The following is an 18,216-nucleotide window of genomic DNA, read 5'->3' as shown; positions in this document are numbered from 1 at the left end:
CGCGGCCGCAGGTGCGCACACGTGTGTGCCCGCTGTGCTCCGGGCGCGCTCCCGCCCGCTCGCTCCCGCTCTCCTTCTCATGCGATGCCATTTCCATCAAAAACTCTTTACTCGGCACTTTTGCCCTCATTGGTATTCACGCCGCGCTCTCGCTGTCCTGGCGCACAGGTTACTAAAGGAGATTTTGCGGCGCAGCGTGGCGGGGGTCACATTTCAGCCTGCGCCGCCTCGCTTTCCCAAATCGCTGGGCAGCGGCCAGGGACGGCGGGAGGGGTGCGGGATCCGGCACATCACAGCTCCGCCAGGCAACCGTGCGACCAAGAGGCCCCTCGGAGGTGGCAGCGGGGCGAGGCGGGCTGGCGGCTCCGCAGCACACGGTGATCGGTGCCTCCCTGGGGACAACCGGCAGCTCACCGTCCTCCCGGCAGCCCCACATGCCTCTGGGAGCTGTAGGAGCATCTGGAAAAGGGGGTCTGAGCAGAGAGAGGGGCACGCACTTGGCATTGCCCCCACCCACCAGCACCCAGATGAGCCCTGGGTGACACCCACTGTGGGACCGTAGCCCCAGAACGACACGCTGGGGTGTGGAGGGAGCAGTGGTGCCTCTCTTTTTCAGGGCTGGTTTGGGGAAAGGGGAAATGTCTGTGTGGAAAATCAACATTTCTCTCTCATGGTTTTTTTTTTCCTTTGAAAGCAAAAAATATTTCTTGGTTTTTCATGATCAGAAACATGTTGGGGGTTTTTTTGGACAACAGCCGGTCAAATACCATTTTCCCGTGAAGGGAATGCAGGGGCCCTTTGCAAGGAGAGTGAAAGCCTTCTTAAAAAACAAAATAAACCCCCAGTTTAAAAAAAAATCCACCCAGCTATGGACTTGAATAAGCTCCCAGGGAAGAGGGGTCAGCAGGAGGGCTGGATCCCGGTGTTCCCGTGCCAGGCAGTGCTGCTGGAGTGGTGCTGGTGGTGGGAAACGTCCACGGCAGGCAGCCCAAAGCCCAGGCCTGGGGATTTCACCCAAAACGCTGCCCAGCCCTGGCTGCTGGCCGGGGAAGGAGGATTAATGCGCTTTCAGAGCAGTGCTGAGTTAACTGAGAAATCAATCCTTGGCAGTGGCTGGCCCCAGGTCCCCCAGCCGCACCTGAGCCACGGGATCCTTTCCCAGCTCCTCTCCAGGACTCGGGAAGCTCCGGGTCTTGGCGGCCGGCGCAGGGCGTTGGGTCCCGGCCAAGCTGGCACAGAGCGCCCGGCCGCGGGGGATGCCTGCCCAGGGCCGACGTGACGGATGGCGAGCTCAGCCGCCCGCCCGGGTGCGAGCCAGGCCCCGGGATGCCCGGGGGTACCCTGTGCATCCCCTCCCTGCAGCTGGCACGTCTCAGGGGTCTGCATACCCCGCCTCGAGGGTGAGAGCTCACGGTGTCTGGCTGCCAGGGTAGGGAGGGAGGCTGAGCTCAGGCTTTTGCCTGCACCGATTTGTTGCATCCAAAAGTATCCTGGTGCCAAAAATACATGAGGATTTGGCACTGGGCACTCCTGGCCCACCATGAAGCTTTGCCCCACTCAGACTCAGCCCTACCAGCAGCCCTCAGCCTCAGTGTGGACGTCACCAGTGATGCCACCCGATCCTGGCAGGGCTCGGCACCCACTGATGCCCCGGCTGCTCCCGTCACCTTCGCCACCCTGCCTCGACCTGCCCGGCACACCCCAAGTTGCTGTGGGAGAAATCCTCTCCCCATGGGTCCCTAAGGAGCACATCCCTGCCATCCGAGGGCCCTGCCTGCGCTTCCCAGCTTGGGTGCAAGGACTGATGGGGACAGCAGCCCCCCCAGCCCCCTCCCACGGGCAGCCAGCCCCCTCGGAGATGCTCTGTGCTGGCACCACCATCCCTGCGCTGAGGAGCCACAGCACGGCCGGGGGTGGCAGGCAGTGTGCCAGCTTCACAGGGAGGGATTTTACCTCCCCAACAACTCTCCTTCTTCCCCTCCAGTCAGGGACTCTGGGGATGCTCCCCATCGTCACCATCCCCATGCTGTCATCAAGGGCTTGGCTTGTGGCTAGAGCAGGTGCAGGCACAAGGGCAGCAATGAGGGGAAAACAGGCACCCCTTGGGCTGCAGGGATGCGTCCAGGGCCAGGCACAGGGATGGCTGGCACAGGCACCATCGGGCAGGGAAGGTGGGTGAGCAGACAGGGCAAGCTGTCCCTGTCTCTGGGGCCACTCACAGAGAGCTCTGCCTGGCTGGGACCTGCCTGCACCACCTCCAAAGGTGGGACACGCTGACCCTCCCTTTCCCTGTGAGTACCAAACCCCTATTCAGGCCCTCCTTGCCTTTTTCAGCCGGGGTCGGGACGGATCCCTCGATGCCACCGTGGCAGTTCTCCCCCAGGCCCCTGAGCTCCCCATGCCAGGGCTGCCCAGGGCTCCTTGGGGAGCCGCCTTTCTCGCTCTTTGCTGTGCCCTGATAAGGGCTGCCTGGGCCAGCCCTTGCCATGGTTCCTCTGTCCAGCGAGCCTTGCCACGCCAGCACTGCCTCAGCCACACCGTCCATGACACAGCTCCCCCTGCAAGGGGTCAAAACAGGATCAGGCTCCAGCTCCTAACATCCATCCCCAGCCCTGCCAGGCTCAGGGGAATAGAAAAGGGAGCTAATCCCAATTGCTCCAAGAGCTCCGGGCAGGGCTCTGGGCTCTGGCAGCGGGGCTTTGTTCAGAATCTGCAAAGGCGTGTGCAGATCCGCGGCGCTGGGCACACGGGGGATCACTCCCTGCCCCGCTCTGAGAGAGCTGTGGGCATGACGGGCCTGAACCACGGGCAGGGAGGAACCGTGGGCAGAGCAAAGCTGCCCAGGGAAGGGAGAAATCGGCAGGTACCTGGAAAAAGGGCGGCTGATTTACTGCACCAGGCCCCAGACAAGTTCAAGGTGATGAGGGGGAGGGCGGCACAGCATGAGCGGCGGCCAGCAGCCCCTCACACAGCTGGCTTTACCCTGTCCCTCCCTGCATGCCCCTTCCAGCCCTCCGATCCAGCATCAGAAACCTCCCTGAAAACAGGATCTGTTTTTCCCGGGCGAGGATTTCAGATGGGATCAAGCAGGAGCAGCGGGGCAGGGCTCGCCAGGGCAGGCGGGCACGGCGGACGCCGCGGGGAAAGCGAGGATCTCCTGAAGGTTGCGTTTAAAGAACAGCCTCATTGTTTTTCCCAAACAATACTCAGCAGATGGGAGAATTGAAAGTGTGTTGCAACCTTCCCTCTCTTCCCCCGCCATGCCCGGCTTGCTGCTCCCATCCTTTGGCAGCCGATCTGAGCTCCCGGCTGGAAACCAGTTCTCCGGAGCTACTGGTGGAGGAGGCGAGCACCGGTGTTGAAAAGAAGCTTTTGGGAAGGGGGCTTGCCAAAGGATGCCCCATGAGATGTGCCCAGCAGGCAGCTCCCTGCTCCAGCCACATGCCTGCAGCAGCGGTGGCAGCTCAGTGATGTGTGGAGCCCGGCTGGGAGAGGTGGGATCCCCTCGGATGCCTGGAGATGTGGCTGTGCCCGTGCCACGTGGCTGCAATGCTTCTGGCAGCCCAGCTCCACCCCCAGGCCCCGAGTTGTGCCCGTTTGCTGGCACCAAGGTTTGTGCCAGGCCGGCTTAGCCAGGTGCTCCCCGATGCCCCTCGGATCCTGAGCTGCTGACTGTGGCACACACAGGGGTCTGTGCCTGGCCACTGGCTCTTTGTCGGGCAGTGTGGGTGCATCGCCTTTGCCACCCAAAATCAGCTCTGCACCCCTGGGCATGGAGCCTGGCAGAGGGAAGAGGGTCTCTGAGCAGACCCTGGTGGGATGCCCGGTTTCTAACATTGCAGTGGCCTTGGAGGATGGAGCCAATCCCGCTTCATTCCCATCCTGCAGGAACCAGGGTGGGGGGCTGGGGTGTGTTGGGGGCACTGCCAGGTACCAGGGGTGAGCCAGAGGTGTAGGAGCATCACCAGTCATAAAATTTGCAATATTCCCCCACAAGAAGTACCCCAAATATCCCCCCACTGTGGATCCAGGAGCCAAGGATAACTGTTGCCCTTTGGAAATCCCTTTGGCTCCTGGGCAGCAGCTCCCAGGGGACACACGTGCAGGTCCCTGGAAGGTGCTGAGCTCCAGGGTTATTTTGGAGCCTGGGCAGCCGGACACCCCCCGGCCCCCGCCCCGCTTCCCCGTGGGCAGGGTGAGGCCTCGTGCGTGGCGGCGGTTCCGGTGCTGCTTCCCTGCTAATCTCAGCAGCTCCCTCTTGACTTCCCGGCCTGGCCCCGAGGGGGGACAGAGGTGAGCTGTGGAAGTGGGAGGAAGTCCCCAAGCAGGGACACAGTGCTGGGCAGGGTACAGAGCCACCCTCCAGCCTGACGGGACACACAGCTGAGGCCGCAGCCAGGAGCGTGTCCCGGGCTGTGTCCCTGTGCCAGGGCTGTTTTGGGGCCACTGGGCTCCCCAGCTTGGGCCCACTCTGGCTGCGGGTGCCGTGCCAGGGCCGCGCCAGCTCCGGGTCTGGCGGTGCCGGTGGCGGGGAGATGCGCAAAGGCCAAGGCAGGGCGGCTCCCGAGCACGTTCCAATGTATCCACATCACCATCCGCAGCTCCCGAGCCCGCGCGGGTGGGATGGGAACGGCACCGGCACCGGGAACGGCTGGGCTGGAGCTGGGCACCGTGACTGTCCCACCCGAGCCGGGCTGGGCCGGAGCTGAGCCCGTGTTGGGATGACGGGGAGGACACCAGAGCCTTCCCCGTGCCTGGGCAGTTGGGCAGAGATAAAACCAGCTCCCTTCTGTGGGAACAGCCCGGGTTTGTGAGGAGAAGGGCTCCTGCCAGCCCCGGCCCGGCCAGCGACCGCACGGCTGCCCACATCACACCAGCACTGCGAGCTGGCAACAACAGCGCTGCCAACCCAGCACCAGCTGGAGACTGGGAGGGTTGGGAGGTGGTGGGACCCCTGAGAGAGATGAAGTCAGGGGGGGAAAGGCCGGATGGCAAGGAAAGGGAAAAAAAGAAAGAAAAAAATGGAAAAAAAGAAAGAAAAAAAGGGGAAAAAAAAAGGAGAAAAAAGCAAGCAAGAAATAAATAGAGCAAGGAAAAAATTAAAAAGGAAAATTAGAAGGGAAAAAAAGAAAAAGTACAAATAAAAAAAAAACAGAAAGAGAAAAAGAAAGCAAAAGAGTTAAAAAAAAAAAAAAAAGAAAAAGGAAGAAAGAGAAGTAAATAAGCCAGATTGAGGTGTGACCCTTGCCAAGTCAACCACACAACAGGGAGCAGCACCTCAGGGTCATTTGAGCAGCCCTGGCGCTGCCCACCCTGCCCGTGTCCTCAGCAGCCTCACGCTGCGGCCGGGGGGAGCCGGGGCTGGCCCCACGCTGCCCCCGGAGCTCAGGGAGCCGCGTGGGGACCCACGGACCGTGGGGCAGAACCGGGGCCGATCCACAGCCCCGGGCCCGGGTCCTGCAGCGGCCCCCCCGCCCCAGCGGGGCCTGTGGGCGCAGCACGAGGCCGGGCCCGGAGCGGGCAGCGGCCGCCAGCAGGGAGCAGGTTCCGAGGCAGAGAAAGCTGCCTGCTCAATAATTAAATAAATATCAGCGATCGATAAGCACAGTGCACAGGCAGAGCCGCAGTGGTCGTGCTGTGGGCAGGGGGGGTTCCCGAATCTCCCCCTGCGGCCATCCCGGGACGCCCCGCACCGTGGGCCCAGCCACGGCGGCGTGGCCTGCGGTGACACCGGTGTCCCCAGCACAGCGTGGGGCTGTCCCTCGGCACCCCGACACCCTGGCGGGGGCTGGCATCGCCCCTCGCCTGGCACGCTGAGGGGGTGCCCCCACATCCTGCCGTGCACGGCCCCCCTGCCCGCCAGCGCAGCGTGGCACGGCCGGGCGCACATTGTCCCCAAGCTGGGGGGTTCTAAACAAAATGCCCCCCAAACCCCTGCACCCCACCATGTGCAGCCAGGCTGGGGGCAGGGAAGGAAAAAGTTTCACGCTACGCAAGAGGCAGCACGGCCGAGCTGAGCCTGCAGCGCCGACCCCCCCCAGGCTCCCCGAGCCCACCCAGGACCCCCCGCACCCCACGGTGTCCCCCTCACCCCCAGAGCCGGCGGCTTCCCCGCACCACCCACCTCTGCACGCAGCGAACAAAAAATAAAACCCAAACCACAACGCAATCCTCCAACCCCCCCACGCCCCAAGTGAAAGTGAAGGCTGAAAAAACCCAAAAAGCACCAGAAACACCATAAAAAAACCCTGCGAAAGGCGAGGGAGGGGGACAGGAGGGGAACGCGGCTCCTCTGAGCAGCCCTGCACGGCCCCAACCCGCCTTTATCTGTTACGATTATTTTTAGGGAGGGAGGTGTTGCATTTTCTTGGGTTTTCTTTTTTTTTCTTTTTTTTTTTTTTCTTTTTTTTTCTTTTTTTTTTTGGAATTTCAACTGCTAAAGTCTGTTGCGGCGAAAGGAGCAAATTGAGGGGAGGGGGACGCGGGGGGGTCCCGGTTACCTGGGTCAGGCAGAGAGGAGACGAATACATCCCGAGCCGTGCTGGGAAAGTGCCTAATTGCAGGGCTGAGACTCGAGGCGTAAAAGTTACTGAGTCATTTCGGAGGCTGGAGCAGTCCGGGCGTTTTTTCTCTCTCTCTCCTCCGGAGCGGCTCTGCGGGGCCCGGGGGGGGGCAGCCGGGCACGGGGGGGCGGCCCCGCGGGAGGGGGGGCCGAGGAGGAAATAAAAAGATTCCAACTTCCACCCCACCGCCAAAAAAACTAAAAAAAAAAAAAAAGAAACCAAACCAAAACAAACCAACCCTTAAAAAAAATTAAAAATAAAAAGCAAAATTTCTCCCCCCCCCGCTTGGAAAATAAAGCGCTTTTTTGTTGTTGTTGTTTGTTTGGGGTTTTGGGGGGGTGGTTTAAAGAGGCAGAAGGGTCATCCTCGCCCCGGGGGGGGTCGGGGGTCCGCACCCAGCCTGCAGGCACGGGTGGCGGGGAAGTTAGAAGGGAAGCGGCTCCATCCGAGACCCAGGCAGCGGAGAGAGAGAGGAAAGAAAGAATGAGAAAATGAAAAAAAAAAAAAAAAAAGACAAAAAAAAAAAAAAAGCGAGGAATGAAGTGACGTTATGAAAAAAGCCCATCCCAAAATATTACATCCCATTTAAAGATGTAGGAACCCCCTTTGGCTCGCAGGGCCGAGGCGCTGCGGGGCAGGGGGGGCGGGGGAGGGACGGGGCCCCCGCGGACGGCGAATCCCCCCTCGGTCCGGCGCGGCCAGCGCGGAGCGCCCGGCTTTGCTTCTTTTGGGGGCTTTATTTGTTTCATTTTTTTCTTTTTTTTTTTTTTTTAACTAAACGGAGCCAATCCGGCGATGGGAGAGAAAAAAAACCTGCAGATTCATGTGCAACTTCTGAGCAGCGGCCCCGGAGCGGGGTGGTGGTGGTGGTGGTGTTATTGCCCGCACCCAGCCCGGTGCGGGGGTCCGCCCCGCCGGCCCCGCGCTGCCCCCGCCGCATCCCGCTCATCCCGCGGAGACGTTTACTTCCCCCCCCACTCCACCCGCGTTATTTAACCACCGGCAGCATCACGGTGCCACGGGGGAAGAAAGCGCCACTGGCAGCCCCGCGCTCCCCCCGCGTCCCGGGGAGTCCCGCACCCCCCCGCCCAAAGAACGGGAGGTGAAAGCAGCGGAGCCCGCACCGGCAAACTCCAAACCGCAAGTTCTCGCTCCGCAACCCTCCGGCCCCGGCCGATCGCGGCCGCTAATGACGCTAATTAGAGAGCGCGCGGGGAGCGCCACGGGCGGAACACAAAGGGGATCCCCGGGCACCTCCCGGCCGGGGGGGCCGCGCCCCGCTCCCCTCCCGCACCGGGGGTCTCCGGTCCCTTCAGGGATCTGACCCGCAGCGCGGCCGCTCCCGGTGCGGGGCCGCGGCTTCAGCGCTGCTTCTTCCCCCAAAAAAAAATATAAGAAAACCGCTTTTTTTGACCTTTTTTTTTTTTTTTTCCCCTCTGCGGAGACGAGCCCCCGCATTGCCTCTTCCCGAACAACTAATTTCCACTCTCAACTTCTGCCGACCCCCGCGGCCGATCCCCGCCCGCGGTTGGGGTTCACCCCGCACACTCCCCGCAGGGACATCCCCGTCCCCGCGGGATGCGGCGGCTCCGCGCAAACTTGGGCGGGCGGGCCCGGTCCCCGCATCCTCCCGGGGCGGCTCGGGCCGCGCCGCCGCGCTGCCCCCGTGGCCTGGCAGGAGGAAAAACGGCCGAAACCCCGCACAGCGGGGCCGGGGGAAATGTTTTTATTCCCACATCGAGCACGGTGATTCCCTTCTCCCACCCCAGTACGGGCAGGGCGGCCCCGCGCAGCGCGGACTTGAGCGCGACCCTCCCGGGCGTCACTTCCAAGTTCAAGTCGGTGCGGCTGGCGGCCTCTCCGCCCCTTTTTTAGCGGCCATTTTCAGCTCCATCCAGTCCTCCGCTGGCTGCGGAGGCTCCCCCCGCGCCGCGCCGCGACCTCCCCGCCGGGCGGCTCCCGCCGCCGCCTCCGCCCCCCGGTACCGCGGGGCGGGTGGGCAGGGGGAGGAGAGACGGCGGCAGCTCCCCCCGCCCGCCCCCGCCGCCCCGCACCCCCCGCCCCGACACCGTATTAAACTCGCCCCGCCGCCCCCTCCCCGGCAGCAACTTTTGCTCGTGGGGGCACCCGCAAACACACGCACACGGGGGGGTGGAGGGGAGAGGGGGGAAGTAGAAGAGAAAACGAAAGTGTCATGGGACCTACCATCGCCAAGTGCAATTAACGGGCTCCAAGTTGCTGCGAAGCGCAAAGCAAAGAGGACGGATGGGCTGGTTTGGGATTTTGGTCTAAAACGTGTGTTTTCCACCGCGCCGAAGGAGGAGGAAAAAACCGCTGCCCCGCGAAAGAATTAAAAAAATTAAAACCCCAATAATAATAATAATAATAACAATGATGGTAATTGTAGCAAAAGTCCTCCGAGGCCAGCGGCACAGCCCAGTGTCCCCCGCGGGCGGTCACCCTCGCTCCGGCTCCGTCGCGCTGCCGGGGGCCATGCTCCGGGCGGGGGGCCGGGCTGCGGGCGGGGGGCGCGGGGCGGCGGTGACGGGAGCGCGGAGCCCGCGCCCGGCCGGCCTTATGCGCTGCGGGGGTGGCGGGGCTGGGGGATGGCGGGGGGTTGCGATGGGTATTTTTGGGAGGTAAGCAAAAAGAAAAATATTTTTTTCCTAAAAATTAAAAAAAAAAATTTAAAAAAAATTAAAAAATAAATCCCGGGAGCGGGGCGGGCGGGCGGCGCCTACGGCAGAGCAAGGCGGGCATCCCCCCCGCGCCCCCCCGGCGCAGCCCCACTCCGGCCGGGCACGGCTCCTCCTCGCAGCCCGCAGCGCCCCGGCCCCATCGCCGCCGCCCCCGCCTCCTCCTCCTCCTCTGCCTCCTCCCCTCGCCCGGGGCACCGGCGGCGTTGCGGCGGGGACGCTCCCGGTGCGGGGGCGGGGAGGGAGGAGGAGGAGGAGGGAGAGAAGGAGGTGGAGGAGGAGGAGGAGGAGGAGGAAGGCTCCGGCCCCGCTCGGCCGGCAGCGCGACGGCGGCCCCCGGATGGTGCGGGTAGGTGGCGGGGGCTGCGGCGCGGCCCCCCCGGGGCCGGCTGGCTGCGGGGCCGCCCCTCCGGCCCTGCCCGGCGCGGGGGAGGCGGGGGGCGCGGCCCCGGTGCGGAGCTACCGCAGCGCGGGGAGGAGCCGCGGGCAGCGCCGGGCCCACCGCCCGCCCCCGGCCCGGGCATCCCCCGGGCACCCCCGGCCCCGCTCGGCCCTGGTCCCCTGCCTCCACCCCGGGCACCCCCGGCCCCGCTCGGCCTGGCCGCCCGCCTCCACCCCGGGCACCCCCGGCCCCGCTCGGCCCTGGTCGCCTGCCTCCACCCCGGGCATCCCCCGGGCACCCCCGGCCCCGCTCGGCCTGACCGCCGGCTCCCGGCCCGGGCATCCCCCGGGCACGGCCCCGGCTCCGCGCCGCGGGGACTCGCCCTCACCCTTATCCCACCCCGCGCACGGACACCCCCCGTTCCACAGACGCACCTCAGCACCCCGGAGCGGACACCCCGCCACCCCCGGTGCGGACACCTCCCTGCCACCCTCCTGTCGCCCCTGGCAGTGTCCTGCCCTGCTCCAGCCCCTCGAGCATCCTCCCGGGCTCCCCACCATCGCTGTCCCCCCGTGCTCCCGCCTTGTTCCCCGCACCCCTTCCCCAGGATCACCCCGGTTTCCCCGGGCCGCTCTGCACTGGGCCGGCCGCCCTGGGGCTGTGCCCCCTCCCCACTCCCACTCCAAAGTTGGCAGCGACCCGGGCACTGGGTTGGTGCCGCTGTGGGGGGAGAGCGATTCCCTCATTTCTATCGACCCCTTTTGTGTCTGGACCTGGATTTTTAACCCTTGTTATGGAGTAATCCTTTAATCTCTTAATCCTTTCAAATAACCATATTTTTCTATAGGAAGGCAACAAAAATTAGATATTTTTTTCAGTTTGCTGAGGGCCGAAGCGTGCATCGTGTGCCTGGATTTTTCGGCACGCTCTGTAGTCCTGAACAAACAGGAACATAATCTCCGTCTGCCTTGAGCTCAAATGGTTTCAGTGTGATAAATAATATGCTAAATAATTTATTGTATATTTTAAAAATAAAATTAAAGCAAACTACTCAGTCATTTCACTACTTTTTTTTCCATACATTTTCTCCTCTTTTATATATATATATATTTTTTTTAGGGGAGTACTCTGAGCCTGATAATTTTTACAAGGGCTCAGCTCAAATTTAGCAGGGATTTTGGATACACAGGAGGTTTATTTTATCCATCCCCCATATCCCCTTTGCCTGTTAAACCCACCACATGCATACCAAAATACTGGACATTAATTTGTACATTCACAGGGTATTGTATTATATTATATATATATATAATATATATGCATATATTTATGGAGTTATTTGTCAAACACAAGTACGGCCATCGGCCTTATGGAAATGAGATCTAATTTTATTCCAGCTGTCTATAAAAAAAAAAAGAAAAATTATTTAAATTTAAAACCTCTAGAACTTTTTCCACGTTGTTTTCTGGGTTTTTTTTTTAATCACCATCTGCTCCCCCCCAAAAAAGCCACTTCCCTGTTTTAAAGCTGAAAAAAAAAAAAAAAAAAAGGCTGAAATGAGCAGTTCCCTCGCCTGGTCCCAGCTCCAGAAGCCTCGAGGAATGTAAACTCGGCGGTAACTCCGCTCGCAGAGCACAGTTTGCATTTTCTGCCCGGCTCTGAGCGCGATACGGCGCAAAAATAAACCCTGGGAAGAATTTGCCAATTTTTAACCGCTTCCAAGGCCGCCGTGGTGCCCGCTGGCAGCTCCCTCTCTCCTGCCAGCTTTTTATTTATATTTCCCCAGCGATTCCTCATCTCCCCTGGCCTGGCATGGTTTGGGGGGGACGTGGATATTTGGGTTCAGGCCGTGGGAGATTGCTGTGCCAGGCTGGCAGTGCCAGGGCGGGCGAAGAGGGAAAATGGGAGAGAAAGGCAAGGCTGGGATTTTATTTTCCCTTCTGCGAGGCCCTGGGCTGCAGGGTGATGGGAAGGGGTTATTTATTTCTTCATGATAAAGAAGTTATTATTTATAATAAATAATTGTTTATATTTATTTATTATAAATAAACAACTGCCGTGGTTATTTATTTTTGTAATGCTGTTAAAATATTTCCTGGGTGATTCAAAGCTGGGGCTGAAGGGCTGCTGGCATTTGGTTTTGAGACATCCCCGTGGGCTTCCAGTGGCCCGGGGGCACACTTGTGTTGCCCCAAATTCATCCTGCAGTGTGTCCCCCCAAAATTATCCCATTTCTCCTCTGTCAGGGGGAACTCATCCTGCAGGAACCGTAGCAGACCTGGCAGAGAGTGGAAATAATTTCAGTGCATTGAGTGGCACCTGTCCTGGCACTGGCAGGGCTGAAGGCTGAGCAAAGAGCACCCCAAATCCTGACCCCTGATCCAGGGGTCACTCACCCCGGGGGTGCTGCAGGATTTGGGGTGCCATGGGCTGTGCTGCCCATGGGGCCCAGGAGCTGCCACCAAACCCTGTGGCCACCATCCCCACTCCCCCTGCTCCCTGCACCCCTCAGCCTGAACCCCAATTCCTGGTGGAACCCCTAGGCAGAAAAACAGTAAAAATACAAAATCCTATTTTTTTTTTTTTTTGTGTTTCCAGGCTGCCTGTAAACAGTGTTTTGAGGATGGGGGTGGAATCCAAACCAAATTTAATTTTCCTGTGCCGGCCATCCCTGCTGCCTCAAATAAAACAAAAAGAGTGGGGTGGATTTGGGGTGCAATTCTGTTCCTCCAAGTGGTTTTTCGAAAGGATTAAAGGCTGGAGGTGGAAGCTGAGTTACTTCGATTTCAGGGAGTGGCTGGATCAGGCCCTTTGTTCATTCCATGGGTTTTTATCCCAGCCTGTTTCTGAGCTCACGACCCCCCGTCTATAAAACCAGTGCTTGGAACAAGTGGAAATTTGTGGGGCCCCCCCTCAAAGCTGGATTTTATTTCTAAAGGGCATTTCATGGTTGATTTGTGCTGCTAAGACACCTCGATGCCAACTTTTGGGCTCAGCCAAGGGGATGCAGATACCCATGGAGCAGCACAGGGCTGGATGCACCCCCATTGCCACAAAAAAACATCCCCAGCTTCATTAACCCTTTTTTGGGGCTCATTTTTAGCATTTTTACAGGTTTTTTTCCAAGGTCCCATTCGGCTGGGCGCAACAGCACAGCCGAGCCACGTCCCTCTCTGGAAAGAGGGAGAGAAAGGGAAATAATCTATGTTGGGATAGTTTTGTTGCTGCCTTTCTTTGCTTTTAAAATAACTTTTAAGGAGAATATTCTGGTTTTGACCAGAATTTATTTACTTTATTCCTGCATATGGCTCTTGGCCTGAGTCCCAAACAGGCAGAGGTCTGGCCTGGCTCGATTCAAAGCCAAAACGTGCAATGAAAAGAGATTTTTTTTTTTTCCCCCTTTTCTCTTTCTTTCTAAAGCAGGTTTTTAACTAGTGAAATTGTTGCTGACAAGGAGGGGATTTCAGTTTAAAAATTGCTAGCAGATTTCAGGGAATTATTCTGCAGGAATTTCAAGGGGTTTTAGGATTTTTACTGTGGCTTTTTATTGTTTTTTTGGCTGCAAGATAGATGTAAAAAAAAAATAATATGAATCCCTAATTTTCCCCCCCACTTTGCATTTTTTTCCATTGGCTCAAACATCACCTTTTCCCCCTGGATTTGTCAGAACCAGCCCTCAAAGAGTTTGTGTAGCCCTTTGCCTGCTCTCACACAGTGTGGCACAGGGAGCTGTGAGCTCACGGAGCAAAGCTTCCCCAAAATGACCCTAAAACTCAGTTTTACATCAAAAAGGGGCTTTGGGGGGGTTGCCAAATAGCTTCAAACACCACCATGGGCCCATGGTGCTGCTGCCCTCCCTGTGCTGGGGCTTGGACTACGAATTTTGCAGCCACGTGTGGATGGAGGCACCAGGAATTCTTGTAAACACCAAAATTTCACTTGTTAAAAAAAAAAAATTCCCAACAGCAACCAAACCCCAAATGCAAAATGCAACCAGGAAACGTTTCCTCACTTTTTTTTTTTTCTTTTTTACTTTTTTTTTTTTTTTTTGTCCACAAAAAGACATAAATCAAATCTGGCCACTCTCCCAGGGCTGGTTTGTCGTGTTGGTGTTGGGGAATTTGGGGGAATTTCTGGAGTGGGAGGAATGGGGAGGAATATGGCCCTGACTCTTTGTTTGGAGTGAGTGAATCCCAGTTTGGTTTTTGTCTCCTCCCTGCAGACACAGCTGGCAGAGGGGGGTCCTGCCATTGTCCCCATGTCACAGCCACGCTGCCGTGGCAGCCCCTCGGCCCCTGCAGCTCAGTTTTGGGAGCAGGAGCACCCCAGTGCCACCACCCCGGTGACATCCTCAGCACAGGGACGTGTGTCTGCAGCACCACACCGAGCCCAGCAGTGCTGGGGGGGCTCCCCAAAACATTTGTGTGCCAAGGGGAGCAGCACCCAGGGGCGAGGGGAGGACAAAAATCCCCCCAAATACAGCTTTGCTGGAGGAGGGAAGCTTGGGGAGCTGAAAGTGAAAGCGGCGGGCAGTGGGTGCGGCGAGCACGGCGGGTGTTTTGGGGACCCGGCTGGCACCCTGTCCCCTGGGCGATTCAGTGCCCAGCAGCTGGGCCTGGCGAGGACAAAAGCAGCTGCCGGTGGTGTTTTGGAGCCCCAACAAAGAGGTGGGAAGGAATCCTGGGGGAATTTTAATCAGTTGCCAAAGCAAACAGAAGCGCGGGGAGGTAACGAGGTACCTGCTCCCGTCTGGATCCAGCACCTCCGGCTCGGCCCCCGCCCAGCCCCTTCCCACGGTGTGTGCCCGGCCCGGTGCCCACGGCGATGCCAGGGCAAACACCCGGCAGCAGCGATGGAAAACCAGCAAGGCCCTTTGCACCAGTCCCACAGCGGGGCCAGGTGTGGGGTTCTGGAGCCCAGAGCCGGCCTCGGAGCCTCCAGCGGCCCTTAGATGAGGCCTTTGCTGTGGTAGGAAATGGTTTCTCGGAGGATTTCGTTTGCCAGAGGAGAAAACTGGGCTGGAATTTGCAAGAAGAAAGTTTGAGGGGAATGGCAAAGAATTATTATATTAGTTTTCCAGAAGGAGCTTCCAGTTGTGCCGGCACACAGTGACGTGTCCCGGAGCGACACAAACGGGGGGAATACCCGAAAGTGATATTAGGTGAAGGGTCTCTTTCTCAGGAAAAGTTTGGCAACCCTCAGACTCTGTTGCCAGCCTCTGTCTGCAGCTAAACCAATTACTGCAGACAAATTGGCATGGACGTTCGCCTCACTGAGCTCTCGGCCGCACAAAGGGCTCGGGCTCGCCTTGCCTCCTCGCCTTCCCTCCTCGCCTTCCTTCCCTCCTCGCCTTCCCTCCTCGCCTTCCCTCCTCTCCTTCCTTCCCTCCTCGCCTTCCCTCCTCGCTTTCCCTCCTCGCCTTCCCTCCTCGCCTTCCCTCCTCGCCTTCCCTCCTCTCCTTCCCTCCTCGCCTTCCCTCCTCTCCTTCCCTCCTCACCTTCCCTCCTCGCTTTCCCTCATTTTCCCTCCCTTTCCCCCTTCCCTGACACGATTTTACGAGAGAGGAAAATTACTCGGATGCTGAGCGTACTGTAAGTAATAAGGGCTTTGAAAATAGGCTCCTAATTAAAAATGATACCACTGCTCGTTTGTTTTTAAGCACATATTAAACTTTTTTCCCTTTCCTGCTGCATTCAAATGTTGGGGTTGCTGGCTTGAGTCTTTTTTTGTGAAAACTGGCTTTCCATGCCGTGATTCTGGTTTGATTTGATTCCCCCCTTCTGCCCCCCCCGGGGTCTGCTTCGAATTAACAAAAGCCAAATCCAAGAAGCTGGAAAGGGATATTATAGAATTTTCCATGTCCTTATTATTTTTTTTATTAGCGGGACCAGGCAGCTCAGCAGAGCAGAGTGATTGGGGGGGCTGCGTGAGGCACTGGTGGGGGGACAGCAGTCCCCACCTGCAGCTCGAGGACCTCAGGCTTGGGGGGCACACGGCCCAGGTGTTTAGCACAGGGCATCGAGCAGCACCAGGGGATGGGATGTTCTGTCTGAACAGGGGGTTTGCAGGGTCACCCCGCTGCAGCACCCCGGGCTGGTGGCAGGGGACCCCCAAAGCTGTTGTGACAACCTTCACCATGGTGTCCTGGCATGCACCAGCCTGGGCACACGGAGCAGCACTGAGGGACGCTGCAAGGTGCCAGGGGCTCCCTGGGGGATGTGGTGGCACTCGGGGACGTGGGTGCTGCTGGCAGTGCCCCAAGGCCGGGCATTGCCCCCAGGTGGGTGGTGAGCACTGTGAGACCCCGCAGGGTCAGTGCCAGGGCCAGGCACCCTCTGGGGGTGGGGGGCCTTGGATAGCCCTGGAAATAGGGTACAGGGGCAGTTTCCTTGTCCTGGTTCAGCCTTGCCTCACAAACCCCAAGTGATCTTAGGGCTGGGCTGCGTGGGGACGAACACCTCACCTTGCCCACCCCTCCCCGTGCCAGGGCGAGGGAATTCAGTGGGGTTGGCTTTGTTCCCTGCCCGTTTCACAGCCAGGACACTCAGAGCAGGGCCTGGAGAGTTAACACCAGCCATGCCAGCTCTTGGCCGCCGGCACATGCTCTGCCCGGCCCTGAACCGCCGCCAGCTCCCGCTCCGGCAACAACAGCCCCCATTGTGTGCCAGGCGCCCTGCGCCAGCGCCCAGCTGCCGCCCGGGCCCAGGGTGCAGCGCAGGGCCACAAGTGGACTTTGTATCCCGCTCCGGGCTGCTGGGTGGTGCTTTGCTGCTTGCTTTTTTTTTTTTTTTTTTAAATAGGAAGCGAGGAAAACAGGGCGTTCAGCTCCCGGCGTTTCGCCCAGCCGCTCTGCAGCGAGCCGGGAGGAAAATATTTTTTTAAAGACAATTGCTTGGCTCTTTTTGCCTTTTATTTCTTTTTCTTTTTGGCCTTTATTTTTCCTTTTTTTGGCCTTTCATTTTCCTTTTTTTTTTTGCCTTTTTTCCCCTAAACTTTCCCCCTCTTTTTTTTTTTTGTTCACTTTTCCCTCCTCTTATTCCTCCAGGTATTTTGCCTTCGTTTTTTGGGTTTTTTTTTTTTTTTTTTTTTTTTTTTTTTTGGGGGTTTTTTTTGGGTTTTTTTTCTTTTTTTTCTTAATTTTATCTTTTTTCCTGGCTTCTTGGGTTCCTCCCTAGGGTGGCCCCGGGTGCATCGCCTCCGAGGGGCTGTGTTTACCCAAGTGGCACCATGTTTGTCACCAGGGCTGGCTTGCTCCGGTGTCTAAATATGTGGTGGAGGCACGTGATAGTGGGAGCAAACATCCTCTGCTGGCTGCCAGCGTTGGGGCTGTTCCTTCTCCTCTAGGATTGGGGCTGAAGCCTCCCAGCTGCTGCACCCAAACGCTGCCTTGGGGCTCGGCCCAGCCCTTCAGCTGTTTTGGGGTGAAGATGGGGGGCCCAAGGAAGATCTCTCCCTGCTGTCCCATTCCCAAGGAGCTGCAGAAGAAGCTCCTCATCCCTCTGTGTTCCAAGAGGGGAAACTGAGGCACAGCTCCCTACTTAGGGGCAAATCAGATCCGTGGGGGAGGATTTTCCTGCTGGATTTTGAATCTTTTAAAATCAACATTTTGGGGCCTTTTGGGGTGAAGGCTGTTGGGGGTCTCACACCCCGCTCCTATTCCGGTGGCACTTAGGACATGGGTGAGCTCTGTGCAGGGGGCATCCCTGGCTGAGCAGGGGGTGGAGGGGAAGGTGCCCAGCCCAGGTGGGCAGCACAGAGCCAGCAGGACCCACGGGCTCTCACAGAAATGCCCGCGCTGGCACTCCCCACCTGCCCGGCCATCCTGGCAGCGCTCCCAGAGCGGGGAGGAGGGGAAGGCAGTGCCACGGGCCAGGAAGCCGAGCCAAATCTCAGCCCAGTGATAATGTTGAACATTGATTTCTGTATTCCCCTTCCTCTGGCCTGGCAGGACTGTGGGATGTGTGGAGCCAACAGCTCCTGCAGCCGGAGCCTCCATCGTGGGGCATCCGTGTGTGCCCTGCATCCCAGCCAGCTCTGAGGCCAGACCTGCCAGGGCGAGCTTCAAGGCAGAAAGAGCCTCCAAAAAAAGGGTATTTTGGAGGAATGGAGGCACTGTTTCTGAATCCAGGGGGGTTTTGGGTGCAAGCAGGCCCTTCTGGGTGCTCTGCTGCGTCCAGCATGTGCCAAACTGAGTCTTGAATCCCACCCCTGCTGTGGGCTCTGGATACCCCTGACACCCCACACACCCCCTGAATCCCCCATGCTGCACCTGTGTGTGACACTGAGATGGGAGCAGGGCTGTGGGGAGTGCAGTGCAATCCCTGGGCTGCAAAGCCTCTCAGAAATGTGGGTTTCAGGTCACATTCCCAAACCCCTGCAGCCCCAACCTCCTGCACAGAGCATGGGTCTCTTCAGCCTGGTGCAGCCCAGACCTGCCAAAGTTCTGGTGCAGGTGTAACCCTGCTCCTGCCCCATCCTTCCACCAGCCGTGGAGGGGCCACGGCAGCACTGGCACCCCACAGCAGCCCCGCAGCACCATAAAGCAGCTCCAGCCTTGGAACTGGGAAGTCTGTCT

The 18,216-nt window shown here is 58.7% G+C and overlaps 1 protein-coding gene across 5 annotated transcripts in view; it reads right to left on the bottom strand.

Annotated features, from left to right (window-relative positions):
• NFIC (nuclear factor I C) overlaps positions 1-9,287 on the bottom strand; it is a 44,048-nt gene extending 34,761 nt beyond the window's left edge. Inside the window, exon 1 of one of the 5 annotated variants that reach the window (XM_072919271.1) lies at positions 8,769-9,287. In XM_072919271.1, the coding sequence (XP_072775372.1) occupies positions 8,769-8,771 (3 nt within the window). In that variant the 5' untranslated portion in view covers positions 8,772-9,287. Of the gene's footprint in view, positions 1-6,500; positions 7,089-8,768 lie in introns of those variants that run through there. The other 4 variants (XM_030257114.4, XM_030257115.4, XM_030257111.4 and 1 more) reach the window with 4 other exon arrangements.
• Positions 9,288-18,216: the final 8,929 nt, after the last annotated feature.

Source organism: Taeniopygia guttata, chromosome 28 (genome assembly GCF_048771995.1).
Source record: "Taeniopygia guttata chromosome 28, bTaeGut7.mat, whole genome shotgun sequence".
Taxonomy (NCBI): Eukaryota; Metazoa; Chordata; class Aves; order Passeriformes; family Estrildidae; genus Taeniopygia; species Taeniopygia guttata.
The sequence above is the reverse complement of the archived record's forward strand: the minus strand, read 5'-3'. Positions and strand labels throughout refer to the sequence as shown.